The 18,231-nt window shown below is 58.8% G+C and overlaps 1 protein-coding gene and 1 non-coding gene across 3 annotated transcripts in view; both read left to right on the top strand.

Moving 5' to 3' along the window:
- Positions 1-18,231, top strand: part of UBE2O (ubiquitin conjugating enzyme E2 O) — a 36,677-nt gene that overhangs the window by 14,153 nt on the left and 4,293 nt on the right. Inside the window, exons 2-14 of one of the 2 annotated variants that reach the window (XM_070395095.1) lie at positions 9,247-9,306; positions 9,399-9,509; positions 11,587-11,684; positions 12,332-12,395; positions 12,940-13,083; positions 13,455-13,564; positions 13,685-13,835; positions 14,078-14,550; positions 15,169-15,323; positions 15,574-15,686; positions 15,774-15,902; positions 16,527-16,616; positions 17,324-18,020. In XM_070395095.1, coding sequence (XP_070251196.1) covers positions 9,247-9,306; positions 9,399-9,509; positions 11,587-11,684; positions 12,332-12,395; positions 12,940-13,083; positions 13,455-13,564; positions 13,685-13,835; positions 14,078-14,550; positions 15,169-15,323; positions 15,574-15,686; positions 15,774-15,902; positions 16,527-16,616; positions 17,324-18,020 — 2,395 coding nt within the window. Of the gene's footprint in view, positions 1-9,246; positions 9,307-9,398; positions 9,510-11,586; positions 11,685-12,331; positions 12,396-12,939; positions 13,084-13,454; positions 13,565-13,684; positions 13,836-14,077; positions 14,551-15,168; positions 15,324-15,573; positions 15,687-15,773; positions 15,903-16,523; positions 16,617-17,323; positions 18,021-18,231 lie in introns of both variants that reach the window. The other variant, XM_070395094.1, reaches the window with a different exon arrangement.
- On the top strand, positions 4,185-4,239 carry LOC138995262 (small Cajal body-specific RNA 14). Its single transcript, XR_011468581.1, has one exon. It is a non-coding gene; the product is annotated as a small Cajal body-specific RNA 14 (non-coding RNA).

Raw genomic sequence — 18,231 nt, 5'->3', positions numbered from 1 at the left:
AGGTTTGCACCTAAAGACAGGGATTAGGTGAGAGTCTGCACAGGGAGAAAGTGAACTCCCCAAGTTGCCTCTTCATTTCTGCAAACCAGAGACTACCCATCCCCTCTGCCCAGAGAGAGCAGAGGTGTCTGCTCTGGAGAAACGGACCACAGAGACTCCGGATTGAAGTGCCTCAGGCAAAGGGCACCACACGGACCTGAAAGAGGGATTTGTGAAAGTCTGTGCACTCAAAGGGGGGTCCCAGCCCTACCCCCGCCTGCTCCCAGCGACCTGCTCCCAGCGAGCTGCGACCCGGCACGAGGCAGGGCTGGAGGAGGCCCCTCTGGGAAAAGTGAAGTGTCAGAGACAGACCTGCAGCTGCTGCCATCTGACAGCCCCTCAGAGCAGAAGCCAGTGCGACCCTCCACAGCCCAAAGCCTCTGTGTTCACAAAGCTTCTATCAGCTTTTATTGCCATTTTAACTTTTTATTTTGAAATAATTATAGATTCGCAAGAAGTTGCAAAAATGGTACGGAGTTGTCCCCAGTGCTCTTCATCCGGTTTCCCCAGTGGGTACGTCTTACATAAGCACAGAGGGTGTCAGAACTGGGGGCATGGCATTGGTGCACGTGTGTGCGCAGTTCTGTGCCATTTTATTACATGTAGTTTCATGTGAGCGCCTCAGCAGTCAGGATACAGAGCTGTCCCAGCACCACAAGATGCCTTATCCACCTCTTTGAAGTAGGAGTGGACAGCCAGGGATCATGGGACGGGACGTATGCAGGAGGCTTACAACACGAATGAAGGGTAGAGGCCAGAACCAGCATCACAGGAAACAAAGTATTGATGCTGCAGACAGAACAAGCCCTCGAACAAGAAGTGAATGTCCTCAGAGGAATAAGCCAATATTGTGTCAATGAAATAAAACAGGATGCTCTAAAAATCAGGACAAGAAAGAATTGTTGGAAAGTAACAATTTTGGGGGGCTGAGGGTACATAGTTGACAAAGACACTGAGGAAATAGAACAAAAATTTCTGACATCTAGGCAATCTATAACGAGAGAGGGGAAATAAAGAACAGAAATCTGTCAAAGAAATCAGAAATCTTTCCAGAATTGGTGATCACAGGGTTCCAGGATGGTGAATGGAAAAAGTCCTAACTGGCGCATGGTGTAATTCCAGAACACTGGGAATAAAGCTTCCAAAGAGAAAAAACAGGTCGCATACAAAAAGTTTGGGAATGAGGATGCGTGGAATTTTTCAACCTCATGGGCAGCCAGCAGGCAATGGAGTGGATTTCCAGTCTAACAGGGTAGACTGAGCAAATGTAGACCCACTCCTACTGCAACACTTAGAAATGCTACGTAAACTGCAGCACAGATTTTGAATACATGCTGAGCTTGTAGGAAAGAAAGGGGGCAGGGAGAAACCCAAAGAGGGACTTTAAAGCCAGAGCAGAGCAGGCCTACTGATGTGACAACTCTGGGGGTGTTTGTTGGACCCCTAAATAGGCCCTAAAATAATAGAGATTTGGATTTTAACGAACCTGCAAAGTATAGAATTGAAATACAAATCCCCTCAAAGGGCTATTTCCTGATAGAAGGGATTTGACCAACTAAGCCACGCCGGCCAGGGCAAAAGGGGCTATTTATTTATAAACAACCAAATAAAACCTCTTGAATGAAGGATCTAATCATTGACTTAAAAACCCAGTGGAAATGTTAAACAGCAAAGTAGACACACCTCACGAGAGAATTATATGAACCAGGAAATAGATCCGAAGACGTTAAGTAGATGCACAGATGAAGGAAGAGAGTGAGTGCGGAGGATAGGGTGAGAGCGCCCAGGCCTAATGGCGCTCCCAAAGGGAGAGCAGCATCTTAGAAGCAGCTGAAGAGAAAGACATACTCCTAAGGTTCAACAGCAGATGTCTGAGTAGTAACTGTAGAAGCCAGACCAGGATGGAGTAAGCCGTCAGCGTGCCGAGGAAAAGGAGTTGTTTCAGGAACCAGCTTACGTTGTCATTCAATAGTGAGAACAAAGTAAAGGCATTTGTACAGAAAGAAGAAACTGAGTTTATTCGCTAACGGGCCTCAACTGTATTGAGGAAGAAGGAAACTAAACCCAGGAGAAAGGAGAGACCATGGAGTGGTGGGCAAGACGCCGGAAACCGCCTGCCAGCGCAGTAGGTGTTTAGTTTGTCAATGAGTGGGTGGGTGGATGGCCAACAGTTGATCAGGGAGCAGCATATAATGAATAAATAGTAAATGTCAAAGCCCAGACTTCTCTACAGGACAGCCCTGCCTGCCCGCCCCGATAGAGCAGAGGCGCACTGGAGCTCAGGCCCGAGAAAAGCCGGGTTACTGCCAGGCGCTCCTGTCACACCCTCCCCGTGTTCCCTTAACAGCTCCTATGCCTGAGCCTTTTCAGGACAGTGCGCACTGCTCTGAGGGGCGTGACCTCTCATGTAATCGCAGACGCGTTCAGGAGGCCCGGGTGGAAGGCACGAGAACTGCCGCACGGATCCTGGCGCTTAGACCCCAAAACCATCCTGCAGGCTGCCTTCACCCTCCCGTGGCTTGGTTGGCCCTTAAAGGAAGGACCAGACCATAGCAGGGCCCTTGGGACGTTGCCATCTGTCGACGCCGTCCTCCACACCTGCCTCCTCTCGGGGAGTCCCTGGCCTGCCTGCCTGCCTGCCTGCTGGGGATCTGTAGTCTGCTCTGCCCTCAGCTCACAAGTATGTCAAAGCCCATAGGAGGACCTGCCCCTGGTCCCCACTGCACCCCTACTTCAGTGAGAACCTGGCCCGGCGGAAGGAGTCGGCCTTGGATCAGAGCGCTGGCGTGTTATTTTTACAGTCTCTTCTACCATATTTGCATTTTTAAAAATAGAGTGCTGAGTGAGCCCTCTCCGTCTGAGTCTGCTTCGGGAGGTAGGATGCGTTTGCAGGGAGTGGCTCCTGATCGATCCTCAGGGCTGGGCGCGTGGACGGAGGAGCGGAGATGCGCTGGGAGGAGGTGAGGCCGGGCATCACGGGCCGCTAGGGGACGGGTGAGCCCTCAGCTCTTTGCCGACCAAAGATGACGTCATTTGGAAGATTGTGTCATTTTTCTGAGGGTTCGCAGTGGGAAGGTGAAGGAGGGGGTGGGAGCATCTGTAAGCCGAGGTCCTGGGGGCCATCCTGCAGGAGGGGGAGCAGGCAGGGACAGGCCCTTCCTGCCAGGGCACGTCTTTCTCAGACCTGGAGCTCCTAGGTGCTGGGAGAGCCAGATTTTAAGCACCAGCTTGTGCCCACCCAGGAACCAGCTCTACACACCAGGTTCTCGTGGTCACAGTGTGGCCCGGGAGCTGCCTTCTGCCTGGAAGGTGTCCCCAGGTGTCCACCGTGCGTGCTGGTGGACTCTGGCCTTTGCCAGCTTGGCAGCAGCCGGCCTAGGTCAGGTCCCTTGCCTCTCGGTCAGCGAGGTGCTAAAAGCTGTCCCAGAGTCTGCGGCTTTGTCCTTGGCGTCTGTCTGGGACCTGGCCTCGCCCGGGGGCTGGACCACCTGAGCAGAGCCAGCCAAAGTCGGGGCCACATCACTTTGCGGACCTGGTGCGTGTGCATCTGTTCCAGGTGTGTGTCAGGGATGCTGAAGGCGGTGCCAGTCAGCGCTCACTTGTTAAACCACCTCGCTTCTGCATCTGGAGCCCCAGATTTATGTCTTTAAGTTCTTCTAAAATTAAAAACAAATGCCCTAAGTAGTTGGGGTTCTGTTTCACTCTAGAAGAAAGGGAAACTTACTGGTTAAAGTGGAACAGTTGTAACCCGGGCGGTTATTAGACTCACCCAGGAATGTTAAGAAACAGATTCTGGTTGATCTAGAGCAGGGTTCCTCAAACTACGGCCCGAGGGCCACATGCAAATACAAATATTGTATTTGTTCCCGTTTTGTTTTTTTACTTCAAAGTAAGATATGTGCAGTGTGCATAGGAATTTGTTCATAGTTTTTTTTTTTAAACTATAGTCCAGCCCTCCAACGGTCTGAGGGACAGTGAACTGGCCCCCTGTTTAAAAAGTTTGAGGACCCCTGATAGTCATTCAGCGGGTTGGTTAAAAAATCAGGAATCTGTTTTTTAAGAGAGACCTGAGGGTTCTAATAAAAGCGGCCCTCACACCTGGTCCTGCGTGACTGTCCCGGCGGTGGCTGCAGTTGATAGTTGTCCGGTTCCTGCCGACGGGGTCTGTCCAGTCATCAGATCTGCTGTGCGATGGCTCCGTGCGTGTCTAAGAAACCCGGTCCTTCTCCCCCCAACGAACCTGTCAGGGCTGCCTCGTTTTTCTTCATAACCCTGCTGTCCCAGCACTGCCCAGGTAAATCCCTAGACCATCCCCTCAGTTTCCGTGGGGCCAGTTCCACCACTTGGTCCTCAGAGGCTGCAGGTGTGATCAGCGAGCCCCCCTTGCCGTCGCTGATCCAGAAGCGGGTGCTGTCGCTCGGTCAGTTTCCCTCCCTCGCCTCATGCCTGCAGCCTCCTCCAGGCCTGTGAGGACGAGTTCTGGCTGAGAAGTCCTTCCTAGGGCCCTAGAGGAGCCTGGAAGGGAGGAAGCTCCGAGCCGAACTGCAGAACCGACCTCCGGGAGGCCAGGGTCCTGTCCACCAGTTAGTTACCCTGCTGCCCGACACCGCAGGGGCCTGGAGGTGTGGCAGGGAGTGAGCTCTGGAGCTGGCAGTTTGGTCCTTTGTAGCCAGGTTGCCAAGACAAGGGGGCTCCATGCCCGCTCTTCCCACCAGACGCACCAGGACGCTGCATCCCAAACACTGGCATCCGCAGAGCTGCGGCCCCGGCTCCAGCTGGCCTTCCGCCAGCGCAGCTCCCAGGCCTCCCTCACTCAGCAGGCAGTTGGGCTCAGTCCCCTTTCTCTGTCCTCCTGGCCATTGCAGCTGGCAGCGGCAGTGATGCAGTCCTGCTGCACCGCAGGCTTCTGATCTGCAGTGGGCAGGGAGTGGGCTCCGGGGACAGGACCCGGCCGGTCCCTGGGTGGCCCTGGAGGTGGAGAATACAGAGGCCTGGCCAGTTCTCACCTGCAGCAGAGGGGGTAGGGGTGTCCTATTGCTGCCGCTTTCCTGCCATCTGTGCAGCGGGCCCTTCCCACCTTCCCCCACCCTCCTTTTCCCACTGCCTTCCCCCACCTGCCTTCCCCCACCCGCCTTCCCCCACTCCCTTCCCCCACTGCCTTCCCCCACTGCCTTCCCCCACCCGCCTTCCCCCACTGCCTTCCCCCACCTGCCTTTTCCACCTGCCTTCCCCCACCCGCCTTCCCCCACTACCTTCCCCCACCTGCCTTTTCTACCTGCCTTCCCCCACCTGCCTTCCCCAACTGCCTTCCCCCACTGCCTTCCCCAACTGCCTTCCCCCACTGCCTTCCGCCACTGCCTTCCGCCACTGCCTTCCCCCACTGCCTTCCCCCACCTGCCTTTTCCACCTGCCTTCCCCCACCCGCCTTCCCCCACTACCTTCCCCCACCTGCCTTTTCTACCTGCCTTCCCCCACTGCCTTCCCCCACTGCCTTCCCCCACTGCCTTCCCCCACTGCCTTCCCCCACTGCCTTCCCCAACTGCCTTCCCCCACCTGCCTTCCCCCACTGCCTTCCCCCACTGCCTTCCCCCACTGCCTTCCCCCACCTGCCTTCCCCCACCTGCCTTCCCCCACTGCCTTCCCCCACCTGCCTTCCCCCACCTGCCTTCCCCCACCTGCCTTCCCCCACTGCCTTCCCCCACTGCTATGCAGAAGCAGGAATTTATGTCCCACGACCCAGCTCAGCAGTGTATTCGCTTGTGTATCAGTGTTTTCAGGTATTTTATTTTGGGCCCTCCGGTAAAGCCAAGGCACATTCCTATATATTATCTTCCTTTCTCATTCTGAATTTACAGAAAACACTCAACAACTATTGAATTGATTGGCTTCCGTCTTTAGTTTTCGAGGAGCTTCTGTTGAATGGTCTCTGAGGCACATGATTGACAGAAGGTTCTAGTTAGGGGCACCAACGCCTGTCTTTTCTTCTGCTCAGCCATTCCCCGCTGCCCTCCCTCCCCCCAAGCACAAGGCCGTTTGTGATTTGCTGGCAAATCCTCTGTCCTCAGGTGGGCAGGTGCCGATCGCTGGCTGTCAGGGGCACAGCCACATGATGCCAGCTGCTCTGAGAACGTCCTGACACTGGCCTACTCGAGGGGCCTCACAGTCATGTCCACAGTCCAGTGGGAACTGGAAACGGCTGAGGGAGAGGCGGGGAGAGGAGCCCAGCTCCAACCACAACCAGCGCCCTCCCTGCCTCTCCCGCCTCACTGCCCTGAATCCAGGGTGCTGGCGTTTTAAGTCCGAAAGCGTTCAAAGTTCTCCACCCCACAGTGTCTGTGTGTAAGCGTATAGATCTTGGGTCTTTGTTGTTGTTGTTTTTTAATATATTTTTAATGATTTGTTAGATCGAGGGGAAGGGCGGGTATGTTCCCTGACCGGGAATCGAACCGGCGACCTTTCAGTGCCTTCCAGTGTCTGGGACGACACTCAACCAACTGAAACACAGCGGCCAGGGCAGTGGGCTTGCGTTTTGGCTCTAGACCAACTGCTGATGAGAAGCGGTGTCGTTCTCCTTGATGTAACTGGGCGAAACCCCAGCCAGAGACGACACGCAGTCAGAGGCCACAGCAGCAGCCTCCACAGGCCCGACGTGGAGAGAGCTTTTACTGCTTTTATAGCGAGGAGGGTGTCTCTCAGAAAGTGTGGGCCTGCAGAAATACGGTCCCTCTGCTCTCACCCGCAGCCCGCTGGCAGGCTGGACTCGAGCCAGCGGCCTGAGCTCACTCCGCCTCTCAGGAGCCGCGGGGCTGTGAACAAGTCCCTCCTCTCTCCATCTCAGTTTAAGTCTCTGTGAGATGGGATGGGTACTGACAGTGCACTTACTGCATGGCTCTCTGTGCTTACACACGGACACTGGGCGGAGGGTCTCACAGGCTAACACACACAGCGCCCAGCAAATGCCTGGAGAAGGAGCAAGCGCCGGTGCTGTCGCCTAGAGGCAGAGGACTCCCGATTGTCCCCAGGAGCACAGCCGTCCCTTCCAGAACACGGTGCAGGGAGCACGAGACGGGAGGAGGGAGAGGAAAGGACACGTGAAAGGGCCTCTCAGTGAGAGGCACACGATGGGAGAGCGGCTCTGTGGAGAAGGGCAGTGCTAGGACGGGGACACACGGATGGAGCGGACGTTGGGGACCCTTCCAGACCCCATTTGCTCGTTTTCTGGAATTGCCAAGGGCAGGGAATGTCGCCAGGGCAGAGGCCACTGCACCCCTTTCCTCTCCCTGCCCTGGGAGAGGAGCTTCCTCGGGAGTGGAGTCACCGCAGAGCGCCAGGCTCAGGTCAGGAGAGCCCCGGGGCTGGTGCTGGCCACCAGGCTCCTGGTCCCGGGAGCACTGAGCCGAGGCGCAGTTCGGCAGAGGGGGCAGGAGAAAGCCCCCTGGCCTCGCGGTGCGCCAGCTCCCACGGCTGTGCTGTTCCTGCCCGGGCCTTGGAGCAGGAGCTCAGCCCCGTGAGTCTGCAGGGAGTAGGGCCTGTGCCTGTGCCCCTCTCCCTCCCTGTCCTGGAAGCTCTCTCGGGGACCAACACACTGCCCAGGTGGGGACACGATCTACAGACTTACCTGCCTCCTGCTCAGGGGTCCCGTGCCGGCTGCCACAGCTCACACCAAGAATGGTGTTCCCTCCCACCCAACGCCGCCTGCGTGGTTTCTCCCATCGAATTTCCTGGTGCTGCGACTTCTGGTTTCTATGGCAACTTGGAAAGCCCTGCAATTGTGGTTTTTTGAAGTCTAAAATGAGAGCCGAGGTTTGAGATAGGGTGGGGCCCACGGAAAATGCCATGTCCCGGACAGAGAGGGCACAGGGGAGGGTGTTCCCTGACTTAGAGTAGCACCGGCACTCACCACCCTTAGCAGCTCCACGCGCCCGCCCCCCCCCCCCCCCCCCCAGCCTCCTGGGATCTTCAAGCAGAAGGAGCAGAGGCTGTGCCCGGGGCACGGAGGCCGGCAGCTCACAGCCCGTGTCTGCTGAGCACCTCCTGTGCCAGCACCGTGACCTTCAGTGCTTTCCCTCCCTGCTCAGTCCCCGCCACTCCATGGGGGCTGCTGCTGCCTCACTTTATACACGTGTGCACGCGTGACTTGCCTGAGGTTTCAGAGCTGGCATGTCTCCGTGTCTGGCCCGGGGTCTCATCTGGGTCAGGGGCTTATGTTCCTGTAGGAAAGTCCTTGGGCTTTTATTGATGGCGCGGCCGTCGCTCCCTTTCTGTAAGTCACTGTCTAGTTCTAGCGGCATTGGCTTTAGTCATCATCGCCAACATTGCGGTGACCCTGTCCAGTGTCTGTTCTCCTTCCATGGACCTCGCCTTTCCGTGCCCAGGCTTGAGGGTGGAGAGGGTTGTTTGAGGAAACAGCTCACCACCCTGTGGTGTGAGGTCTTGTGGGTGCCTGTCCAAAGGAGATGGGCACAGAGACCCCCCGTTACCAGACCCGATGAGGAACTACAGAGTGTGGCCCCAGGATGGGGACCAGCAAAGAGACTGGCTGGCCTGGTGGGGAACCGGCTCCCACCTGGCTGTGGAGGGGCCTGTGCCCGGCAGAGGACAGGCAGCTCTCCGGAGCCCTGGCTGCCCCTGGGAGGGGGCGGCTGCCGCCGGTGTTCGCTGCGCAGTTGGCCAGGCTCCCGCAGCCGGCTGTCCCGTTACTCAGCAGCCGGCAGGACCGCAGCAGAGAGATAAGGGCAGGCTGCAGCTGGCCAGCAAGGATAGCCCGGATTAGAAGGTGGTGTCGGCTGATAGCGGCTTCAGGGTGACCCGCACAGCTGGCATCACGCTCGCCCACCCCTCTCGGCCCTCATCGCAGGGCGAGGGCAGCCACTGGCAGAAAGTACAGAAAGGATTCCCTCCTAGGAAATGTTTCGCTGTGTAGAGCAGGCTCTTAAATCTCTACTTTAAATGGTGCCTTCCGTGATCTGTCCCTTCGCCACACTGTGATCCACATGACCTCCGTCAGCCTTGTGCTGGCCTGTGGTGGGGGAGTTAGTGCCTGGAGTTCTGTCCCCGGCCCTGGGTGCAGTGAGGGGGTGCTCCTGGGGGTCATGAAATCTGAGAGCGTGGGATTTGTGCTCTGGGCTGTCCTTCCCCGGGACGCTGGGCGGAGGTGTGTCCTGGGGTGACTCCCGAGGCCACTCACGCTCGTGTTTTCTCGTCCAGCTGAAACTGGAGGACCGCTCCGTGGTGCCCCGGGACGTGGTCCGGCACATGCGCTCCACCGTGAGTCCCGGCGGGGTTGCTTGCGGGCGGTCTGGGCCGGGTGTCGTGGTGGCTGGTGCCGGTGCGGCTCAGCCTGTGCCTTCTCCTCCCAGGACAGCCAGTGCGGCACCGTGATCGACGTCAGCATCGACTGCGCCGTCAAGCTCATCGGCACCAACTGCATCATTTACCCCGTCAACAGCAAGGACCTGCAGCACATCTGGGTGAGCCTCCGCCGCCTCTCCCTTCCCTCTCGCTCTCTGCTTCCCCTTCCAGGTGAGCCGGCCAGGCCCAGGGCCTCCCGCTCCCTTGGAGCCGTCCTCCCACTCCTGTCTCTAAGCCAGCGGTTCTCAACCTGTGGGTCACGACCCCTTTGGCCGTCGAACGACCCTTTCACAGGGATTGCCTAAGACCATCTTGCATATCAGATATTTACATAACGATTCGTAACAGTAGCAACATTACAGTGATGAAGTAGCAATAAAAGTAATGTTATGGTTGGGTCACAGCATGAGGAACTGTATTTAAAGGGCCAGAAGGTGGAGAACCGCTGTAAGCCATTCAGACACGAGGTCAGGGCTCTCCCTGTGTCTCCAGCCCCAGCGGGGTTGCAGGTGTGGCTCTCTTGGCCTAGTTTCCTTTCTCCTCTAACTCTTCTCTTTCCTTTAAACAAGCTGCTTTTCAATAATTTATTTTTCACATTTATTTCAAACTTCCCAGAAAGTTGTAAGTTCTTGTAGCCCCTGCATCACTAGGCTCCTCCGCTCTTAATGTTTTACTCCATTTGCCCCCCACCTGCCCCTCCCCCACATCTCCTCCCCTCTCCTGAGCCTTTTTTCCTCAGTCAGGATGCCAGTGGCCCTCGAATACTGCAGTGTGTATGTCCCCAGGTCAGGAGCATCTCCTATGTAGCTGCATTCCCCAGGTCAGGGAATCGGTGCGTCGCTGCCCAGTCCACAGACCATTCAGTTGTCCTGCAGCAGCCCCGTCCTGATCCAGAATCCCACTCAGAAACACACCCTGCATTTTGTGGTCACCTCTTGGACCTCCTCCAGTCTGGACCGGACCCAGCCTTGCTTTGTCTTGCGCATCCCGTACGCCCATCGCTTGACCCTCAGCATGGAGCTTCTGAAGTTGCCTCGGGACCGGCCTCAGCGCTGCATCCTTGGCAGGGCTGCCCCAGAAATGCCACCGAGCTCTTCCCTGGCCCACAGTGTCCAGTGGCAGCACCACGGCGAAGGTCACCGTGACCCCTGGTCACCTAGGTGTCTGCCACACCTCCCCACCATCAAGTCACCATTTACCTCTTTACAAGTAATTCTGTGTTGTGGGGAGATGCTCTGGGATTGTGTCAATAACTTGTCACACGTCAGACCCCAGCCTGCCAGCCTCAGCCTCCGTTAGCAGTCCCGCCTGTCCCGGCAGCACTCTGATGGCCGCTGGGTGATTCTGTGGCTCCCCCTCCCCCCCTTTTTGGACAGTGGCCTCTGCCGTATGGAAGAGCGTTTTAAGGCAACAAACCTTCTGCTCATTTATTTATCTGTTCACTGTTTACTTCAGCGTGGGCCCCGAGGCTCCTGCTTTATTCCGTTGGTCAGGAGCCATTACCACCATTATTTGTTTTGTTGCTTAAATGATCCCAGGTTTGGCCAATAGATGCCCCTTCAAGCTGGCGTCTGTGACCTTTTGACTATCATGTTCCTGGTTCCTTTTTACTTTCCATCTTGTATTTTTCTGGTCCAGCCTCAGAGTCATTCACTTCTCCAAGGAGCCCTGGTTCCTTCAGAGCAGAAAACCAGGTTTCAAAACCAAGATGTGCATGTGTGCTGGGCGTGCTGACTCCTAAGGCTCTTTCGGGACAGAACTCAGGCGTACGTGTGTGCGTGCACATCTAGATGTGTCAACACCTGTTCTGTGTGCAACTGAAACATGAGTTGGTTGAAACTTGGCTCTTGGCAGCCTCAGGACATTTATTTGCTTAAGCCCCTTCACATCCTGTGCCTGTAACTGCCCTCCTCAGCCCACTCCATCCCAGAGTCCTATATCCTTGGATGCCACGTCTCTGTACAACTTTCCCGTCACCACCTGGCAGCCCTCACACTAGGAAGGGGAGCTGGGTGCAGCCTAGAACCTGGGGAAGCCTGCTGGCTGCTGCAGTTACTAGGCCAGGACTGACCAGTCCACGTCCAGGCAGTAAGCTGTGTAGACCCTTTCTCCTGTCTCCATGGAGCACAGAGAGGATGGTGCCCTGGACACCAGTGTCGCATCGCCTGCTGCCTCTCACCCGTGTCCTTTCCGCAGCCCTTCATGTATGGGGACTACATCGCCTATGACTGCTGGCTGGGGAAGGTCTACGACCTGAAGAACCAGATCATCCTGAAGCTGTCCAACGGGGCCAGGTATGCTCCCCCAGGGCGGGCTTCCTCACGGCCCCTGTCCAACGGGGCCAGGTGTGCTCCCCCAGGGCGGGCTTCCTCTCTGCCCCTGTCCAACGGGGCCAGGTGTGCTCCCCCAGGGCGGGCTTCCTCAGGGCCCCTGTCCAACGGGGCCAGGTGTGCTCCCCCAGGGCGGGCTTCCTCAGGGCCCCTGTCCAACGGGGCCAGGTGTGCTCCCCCAGGGCGGGCTTCCTCAGGGCCGGTGTGGCAGATGCCGAGGCTATTCAGGGCCTGTCCTGGCCGGGCCTCCTTAGCCCCGGAGCCTAGTGCCCCCTCAGTTTCTGGTCTTGGCCCGTCTTGGTTTGGGGAGAGAAGCGTCATCACTTAGGGTATCTGCTGGGAGCTGGGGCTTCAGTTAGACATTTGAATGGTGCTGGGCGCTCAGAGAGCGGGTTAGGGTTTTGTTCGTTTTAGGAGAATTATTTGTACCAGGCCAGAGGCTGAGCTGTGGACAGAGGAGGAATTGTGACATCTTAGGGCGTGTGACACACGGACGCGTGGGGATAGCTCTTTCCGATACTGATCAGCATCCCCGGGTCCCGGCTGCCAGGCCTCCCCTGAGGCTCGGTCACTGTGCCCTGTGGTCACCACGCCCGTGTTCACTGTTCCAGGTGCTCCATGAACACAGAAGACGGTGCCAAGCTCTACGACGTCTGCCCACACGTCAGCGACTCAGTACGTGTTGGGAGGGAGAGGGGCTCATGTTCCTGTTCCTCTGGGCTGTGTGGGAAAAGGACTTCATGGCACAGAGCTGTAGCTGGCCCAGGCTAAATGCTTCTGGGCACGGTGGTTTCCTGGAAAAGGGCAGAAAGGATGAGGACTTCTCTTTATATTCTGTTGAGGTCTGTGTCATCCTTTTAAAACCTCGGTGGCTTTGTCTAGCGTGTATGCAGTATTAGTGCAGCACTACGTTTTAGAGCAGGAGTTTACGACCGACTGTAAATAAGTGTGCTGGGCACAGTGCCGATCACACAGGGTGGGGGCCCCTGTCCTCTAGAGCCTTAGTCCCCGAATGTCCTCCCGACCAACAACATTGGTGTGGCCGAGCTTGTGCTGCTCTGGAGCCTTGGGGTTTGTTTTAGGGACCCTGGGGGCCTCGCTGGGGCAGGTGTTGGGCGAGGGGGGCCGGCGAGGAGTGGGGCTGAAGGTGGCGCGGGAAGCACCATCCCCCGAGGGGGCGCTGCTCAGGAGCACTTTCCTCTGGCTCCAAACCCTGCAGGGTCTCTTCTTCGACGATTCCTACGGCTTCTACCCGGGCCAGGTGCTCATCGGCCCTGCCAAGATCTTCTCCAGTGTCCAGTGGCTGTCGGGGGTCAAGCCCGTGCTCAGCACCAAGAGCAAGTTCCGGGTGGTGGTGGAAGAGGTAGGGCTGGGGGCCGGCGGGGAGGTGGGGTGGGACCTGGAGCTGAGCAGCCTGCCCCGTCCTTGCCTGCTCTGAGCGCTGAGCCTGGTGGCCTCGGGACCCTGTTCTCTGAAAGGGCTTTGAGGATAAGGAGAACCCAGGCTGAGCAAGGTGGCGGGAGGGGAGTGGCAGGTCCACTGGGCCCTGAAGAGGTAAGGAGGTGACAGGGATCCCAGGGTGGGGCCTTAGTTACAGGTGGGGGCTGCTCTGGGTGTCGTACTGGTGAACACTGAAGCCCGACTCCTGCCCTGGAGGTCAGGTGGGCTCTGGCAGCTGCTTAAAGGGAGAGTGTCAGAGCCTGCTGCCTATGGCCCTGCTCACTCACCGCCCAGGTGCAGGTTGTGGAACTGAAAGTCACATGGATTACCAAGAGCTTCTGTCCAGGGGGCACGGACAGCGTCAGCCCCCCACCCTCTGTCATCACCCAGGAGAACCTGGGCAGGTGAGCGGCTCCAGCATGCCACCCCCTCACAAACCCTGGGGCCGGCCCCCAGCAAGTCTCTGGGCCACAGTGCAGGTGGGGGCCGAGAGCTGCTGGCCTAGCCCCGCTTCTCCCTCCCAGGGTGAAGCGTCTCGGGTGCTTTGACCATGCTCAGCGGCAGCTGGGGGAGCGCTGCCTGTTTGTCTTCCCGGCCAAGGTAGAGCTGGCCAAGATCGCCTGTGAATGCCCAGAGAAGCACTGCGCCCAGGGGGAGGGCTCGATGGCCAAGAAGGTATGTCCGCGGGCTGGACTGGTGGGCATTGAGGAACTGGCCTTGAGCTGTTTCCACAGCCCGGCACGACAGTCTGTGCTTCAGGTCGTGGGGGGCAGTCCTGGTGACCTTTGCAGGCCACATAGGAGTACATCGCTGTCACTCCCAGACCACGCTGCCTGGGGTCAGCCTGCTGGGGTGTCCCATTCTGCAGGGCAGGGTGCGCCAGGCCTGGCTACAGCTCCTCCTGCTCTGCCTCGCAGGTGAAGCGCCTGTTGAAGAAGCAGGTCGTGAGGATCATGTCCTGCTCCCCCGACACCCAGTGCTCCAGGGACCATTCTGCGGAGGAGCCAGGCAAGAAGGGGGGGACCAAAGCCAAGAGTGAAACGGGGTCCGCCAGCCACGAGGAGACGCCTGACGGGTCCGCCAGCCCCGGGGAGATGCAGGACGAGGGCCCCGAGGAGGCCCTGGAGGCGGGTGAGCCGCTGCCCCCCTTCCTGCTGAAGGAGGGCGGAGACGACAGGCTGCACTCCGCCGAGCAGGACGCCGACGACGAGGCTGCTGACGACACGGACGACACCAGCTCGGTCACCTCCTCCGCCAGCTCCACCACCTCCTCCCAGAGCGGCAGTGGCACGAATCGCAAAAAGAGCATCCCCTTGTCTATCAAGAACTTAAAGCGAAAACACAAGAGGAAGAAGAATAAAATCACCCGTGACTTCAAGCCGGGCGACAGGTACACCCAGAGGGCAGGGCGCCCTCCCTCCTGGCTGAGTGTCCAGCCTGGGACCATCCCCTTAACCCCCCATGTGCACACTCGGGCTCACACACAGGGTCTGCAACCCTATAAAGCAGGGGTGGGGACCCTTTTCCCTGCCAAGGGCAATTTGGATACTTATGACATCATTCGAGGGCCTTAATTATAACAAAAATCAGCCTGTTATATTTAGTCAAACATTTAATTAACTCACCCCTAATGCCTTGGCAGGGCCAGACCGAATGATTTCATGGGCCTTATATGACCCTCAGGCTGAGTGTTCCCCACCCCTGCTGTAAAGGCTCGTGGTCCCCAGCTGAGATGATGTCGGTGCCTGGGGTTGGCCCGGGTGGGAAGGAGAGATCTGAGAGTAAGAGAGAGGGTGGGGCAGTGGTCTTGACTATTCAGTTGAGCTCTCCAAACGGGATGTTCTCAGGAAGGTCATAGGCCATGGAGGCTCTAGGTGAGCACCCGCTGGCCTGCCCTGCTTGTCTGAATGAAGTTCCAAGCCACCAAGCCCACGAGAGGGAGGGCAGAAGGGGGCCTGCCCTTGCTCCGGAGGCCTTTGCGTGGCCTGGCTCACTGGCCCCACTGCAGGGTGGCGGTGGAGGTGGTGACCACGATGACCTCAGCAGACGTGATGTGGCAGGACGGCTCCGTGGAGTGCAACATCCGCTCCAACGACCTCTTCCCGGTGCACCACCTGGACAACAACGAGTTCTGCCCCGGGGACTTCGTGGTGGACAAGCGAGGTAGTGCCGGCTCCGGGCGGCCATTCCTTCTCAGGGCCTGGGAAACGGGCAAGCGGGCGCAGGTCAGGAGACTCCCCTGTGAGAGTGGCTGCTCTTTGGAGGACTGGGGGAGCCTTTTCTGGCTTCTCTTGACCGAGCCAGGGAACACGTGGGCTCTGTGCCCGGCTGTGCTTGACACGTAGTGGGTGGGTGAGAGGGTAGCAGGTGACACCACCAGGGCTCCTTAGTCATGTGCTCTCTGGTTCCCTAGTCCAGAGCTGCCCAGACCCCGCTGTCTACGGTGTGGTGCAGTCTGGGGACCACGTGGGCCGCACCTGTGTGGTGAAGTGGTTCAAGCTGCGGCCGAGTGGGGATGATGTGGAGGTGAGTGTGCAGCCCTGCTTCCTCCTCGGGGGGCTCTGGTGGGCTGGGCGCAGGGCCCTGGGCTCACAAAAACCCATCCTGTGCCAGCTGATTGGAGAAGAGGAAGATGTGAGCGTTTATGACATCGCTGACCACCCTGACTTCCGGTTCCGCACAACCGACATCGTCATCCGCATCGGCAACACTGAGGACGGAGCTCCTCCCAAGGAGGATGAGGTATGGACCCCCAAGTTCAAGTTCCCATAGCTGCGCCTCCTGTGCAGCAGCTGCAGTGCCTGGTGGTGCCACCAGGTGGCTCCAGGAGACCAGACCTCCAGTCCTCTGGCTCATCCCAAGCTGCACCGGCACCAGGAGCGCCTGCCTGCCCCCTGCCTGTCAGGTCGCTAGGGAAGCCCTCTCCTTGTCCTGAGCGCTACAGGAACCCTGGCCCGGCTGGGAGGTTGCATCTGAGCTGGGCCTTGGAGAACAGGTGGGATGGTGGGTGTGGTTGGGCAGGTTCCAGCAGAGGAAGCGGAGGGGCAAAAGGCCTGAGGCTGGAACCCATCTGGGAAGGACAGGACGCCTGGGAGACCAGCATGCTGCACGAGGGAGGGGGGCGGCTGGGGTGTGCACGGCGGCGGCAGGTGGAGTGGGAGTTCGGGGCACAGGGCACGTTAGAGGTGTTTGAGCAAAAGGGCCCCGTGCTTGAGCTGCTCACTGGCCTCTTCCAGATGGTGCCCACTTCCTTCCTGTTTTTACGGCCTCACCCTTGCCACCCACTGCTGGCCCTCCCTTTCAGAGGTGCTGGCCTCGCCCCTCCTGTAGGGCTGCACCCTTGACCCTGTCCCTTTTGCCCAGCAGCCATCGGTTGGCCAGGTGGCCCGCGTGGACGTCAGCAGCAAGGTGGAGGTGGTGTGGGCCGACAACTCCAAGACCATCATCCTGCCCCAGGTAAGGCCCTGCCAGGCCCAGACCGCTCAGCTGCAATGGCGGGGCTGGAAGCCTGGCCTGCCTCAGGGACCAGGGGCCAGGCCCTCATCCTCCTGGTGAGGTGTTTCCTTGTGGATAACAGAGTTCCAGGGGAAGCTCGAGAGGGAGGGCGGCGTGATTCGCCCAGCTCTGTGGTCTCACCCCACCTGGCAGCCCCAGGTGCATGTAGATGTCACAGACTTCCCTGATTGGCCTGGGTCCCCATCTCCCTGTGCTGAGAAGATGCAGGTTCCTTCCTGAGGGTGGCAGGGAAACCTTCACAGAACTAAGGAAGAAGAGCCACCTGGCCCAGCACCTGCTGGGGTTCTGTGCTCAGCGCTGTTCTCAGTGCCATTCCTTCACCTCCTTGGTCGAGCCGTCCTCAGGCCCAGCTCTCCCCTCTTTCCGGGCTGGGAACACATGTGACCCAGGCCAGCTGTCCCGGATGTCCCCTCCTCTGGCATGTCCCCAGCTCCCAGTGTAGCCACACAGCCTGGGGCCCGAGTCCTCTGGGGGTGGGGCTCCAGGTGCTGTTGCTGGGATGGAGCAGGTGAAGGCACCTCCCAGAGACACAGGTGGCACCTAGCACAGAGCGACCTGCAGAGTCCAGAGTAGGAAGGGGAAGGGTGGAGCGGGCTGCCACGGCCCCTGGTGCCGGCAGAGCTCTCAGAGGTGCCGCCTGTTCCCAGCACCTGTACAACATCGAGTCTGAGATCGAGGAGTCGGACTACGACTCAGTGGAAGGCAGCACCAGTGGGGCATCCTCCGATGAGTGGGAGGACGACAGTGACAGCTGGGAGACGGACAATGGGCTGGTGGAGGACGAGCACCCCAAGATAGAGGAGCCCCCCATCCCACCCACCGAACAGCCGGCGGCCCCCGAGGAGGACAAGGGCGTGGTGATCAGCGAAGAGGCTGCCACAGCTGCCATTCAGGGGGCTGTGGCCATGGCCGCCCCGGTGGCCGGGCTGATAGAGAAGGCCGGCAAGGACGGGCCCCCGAAGAGCTTCCGGGAGCTGAAAGAGGCCATCAAGATCCTGGAGAGCCTCAAGAACATGACGGTGGAGCAGCTGCTGACGGGCTCCCCCACCTCCCCGACGGTGGAGCCCGAGAAGCCGACGCGGGAGAAGAAGTTTCTGGATGACATCAAGAAGCTGCAGGAAAACCTCAAGAAGACCCTGGACAATGTGGCCATCGCGGAGGAGGAGAAGATGGAGGCCCTGCCGGACGCAGAGCGCAAGGAGGACAAGCCCGAGGCGCAGTCTCCCATGAAGGCCGAGTGGCCCAGCGAGACGCCGGTGCTCTGCCAGCAGTGCGGCGGCAAGCCCGGCGTCACCTTCACCAGCGCCAAGGGCGAGGTCTTCTCGGTGCTGGAGTGCGCGCCCTGTGAGTTCCCCCTTTGGTGTTTGCAGATCTGGGGGCAGAGCCTAGTCCCCACCCAGCCCCTCTGCTGTTCCGGGACCCGGGGGACAGACACTTCCCTGTGTGGCCACTGGTCCTGGTGGCAGGAGAGACGGGAGGGGAGGGGGGAAAGGTGAGGGGGGAACAGAGAGAGTGGGCTGCTCACCTGTCTGGGGAGCACGCACGGCAGCTGCCC

The sequence above is a fragment of the Myotis yumanensis genome, unplaced genomic scaffold (assembly GCF_028538775.1).
Source record: "Myotis yumanensis isolate MYYU_CA2020_CCGP unplaced genomic scaffold, mMyoYum1.0.hap1 SCAF_16, whole genome shotgun sequence".
Lineage (NCBI taxonomy): Eukaryota > Metazoa > Chordata > Mammalia > Chiroptera > Vespertilionidae > Myotis > Myotis yumanensis.
This window is presented reverse-complemented; position numbering and strand designations above follow the sequence as displayed.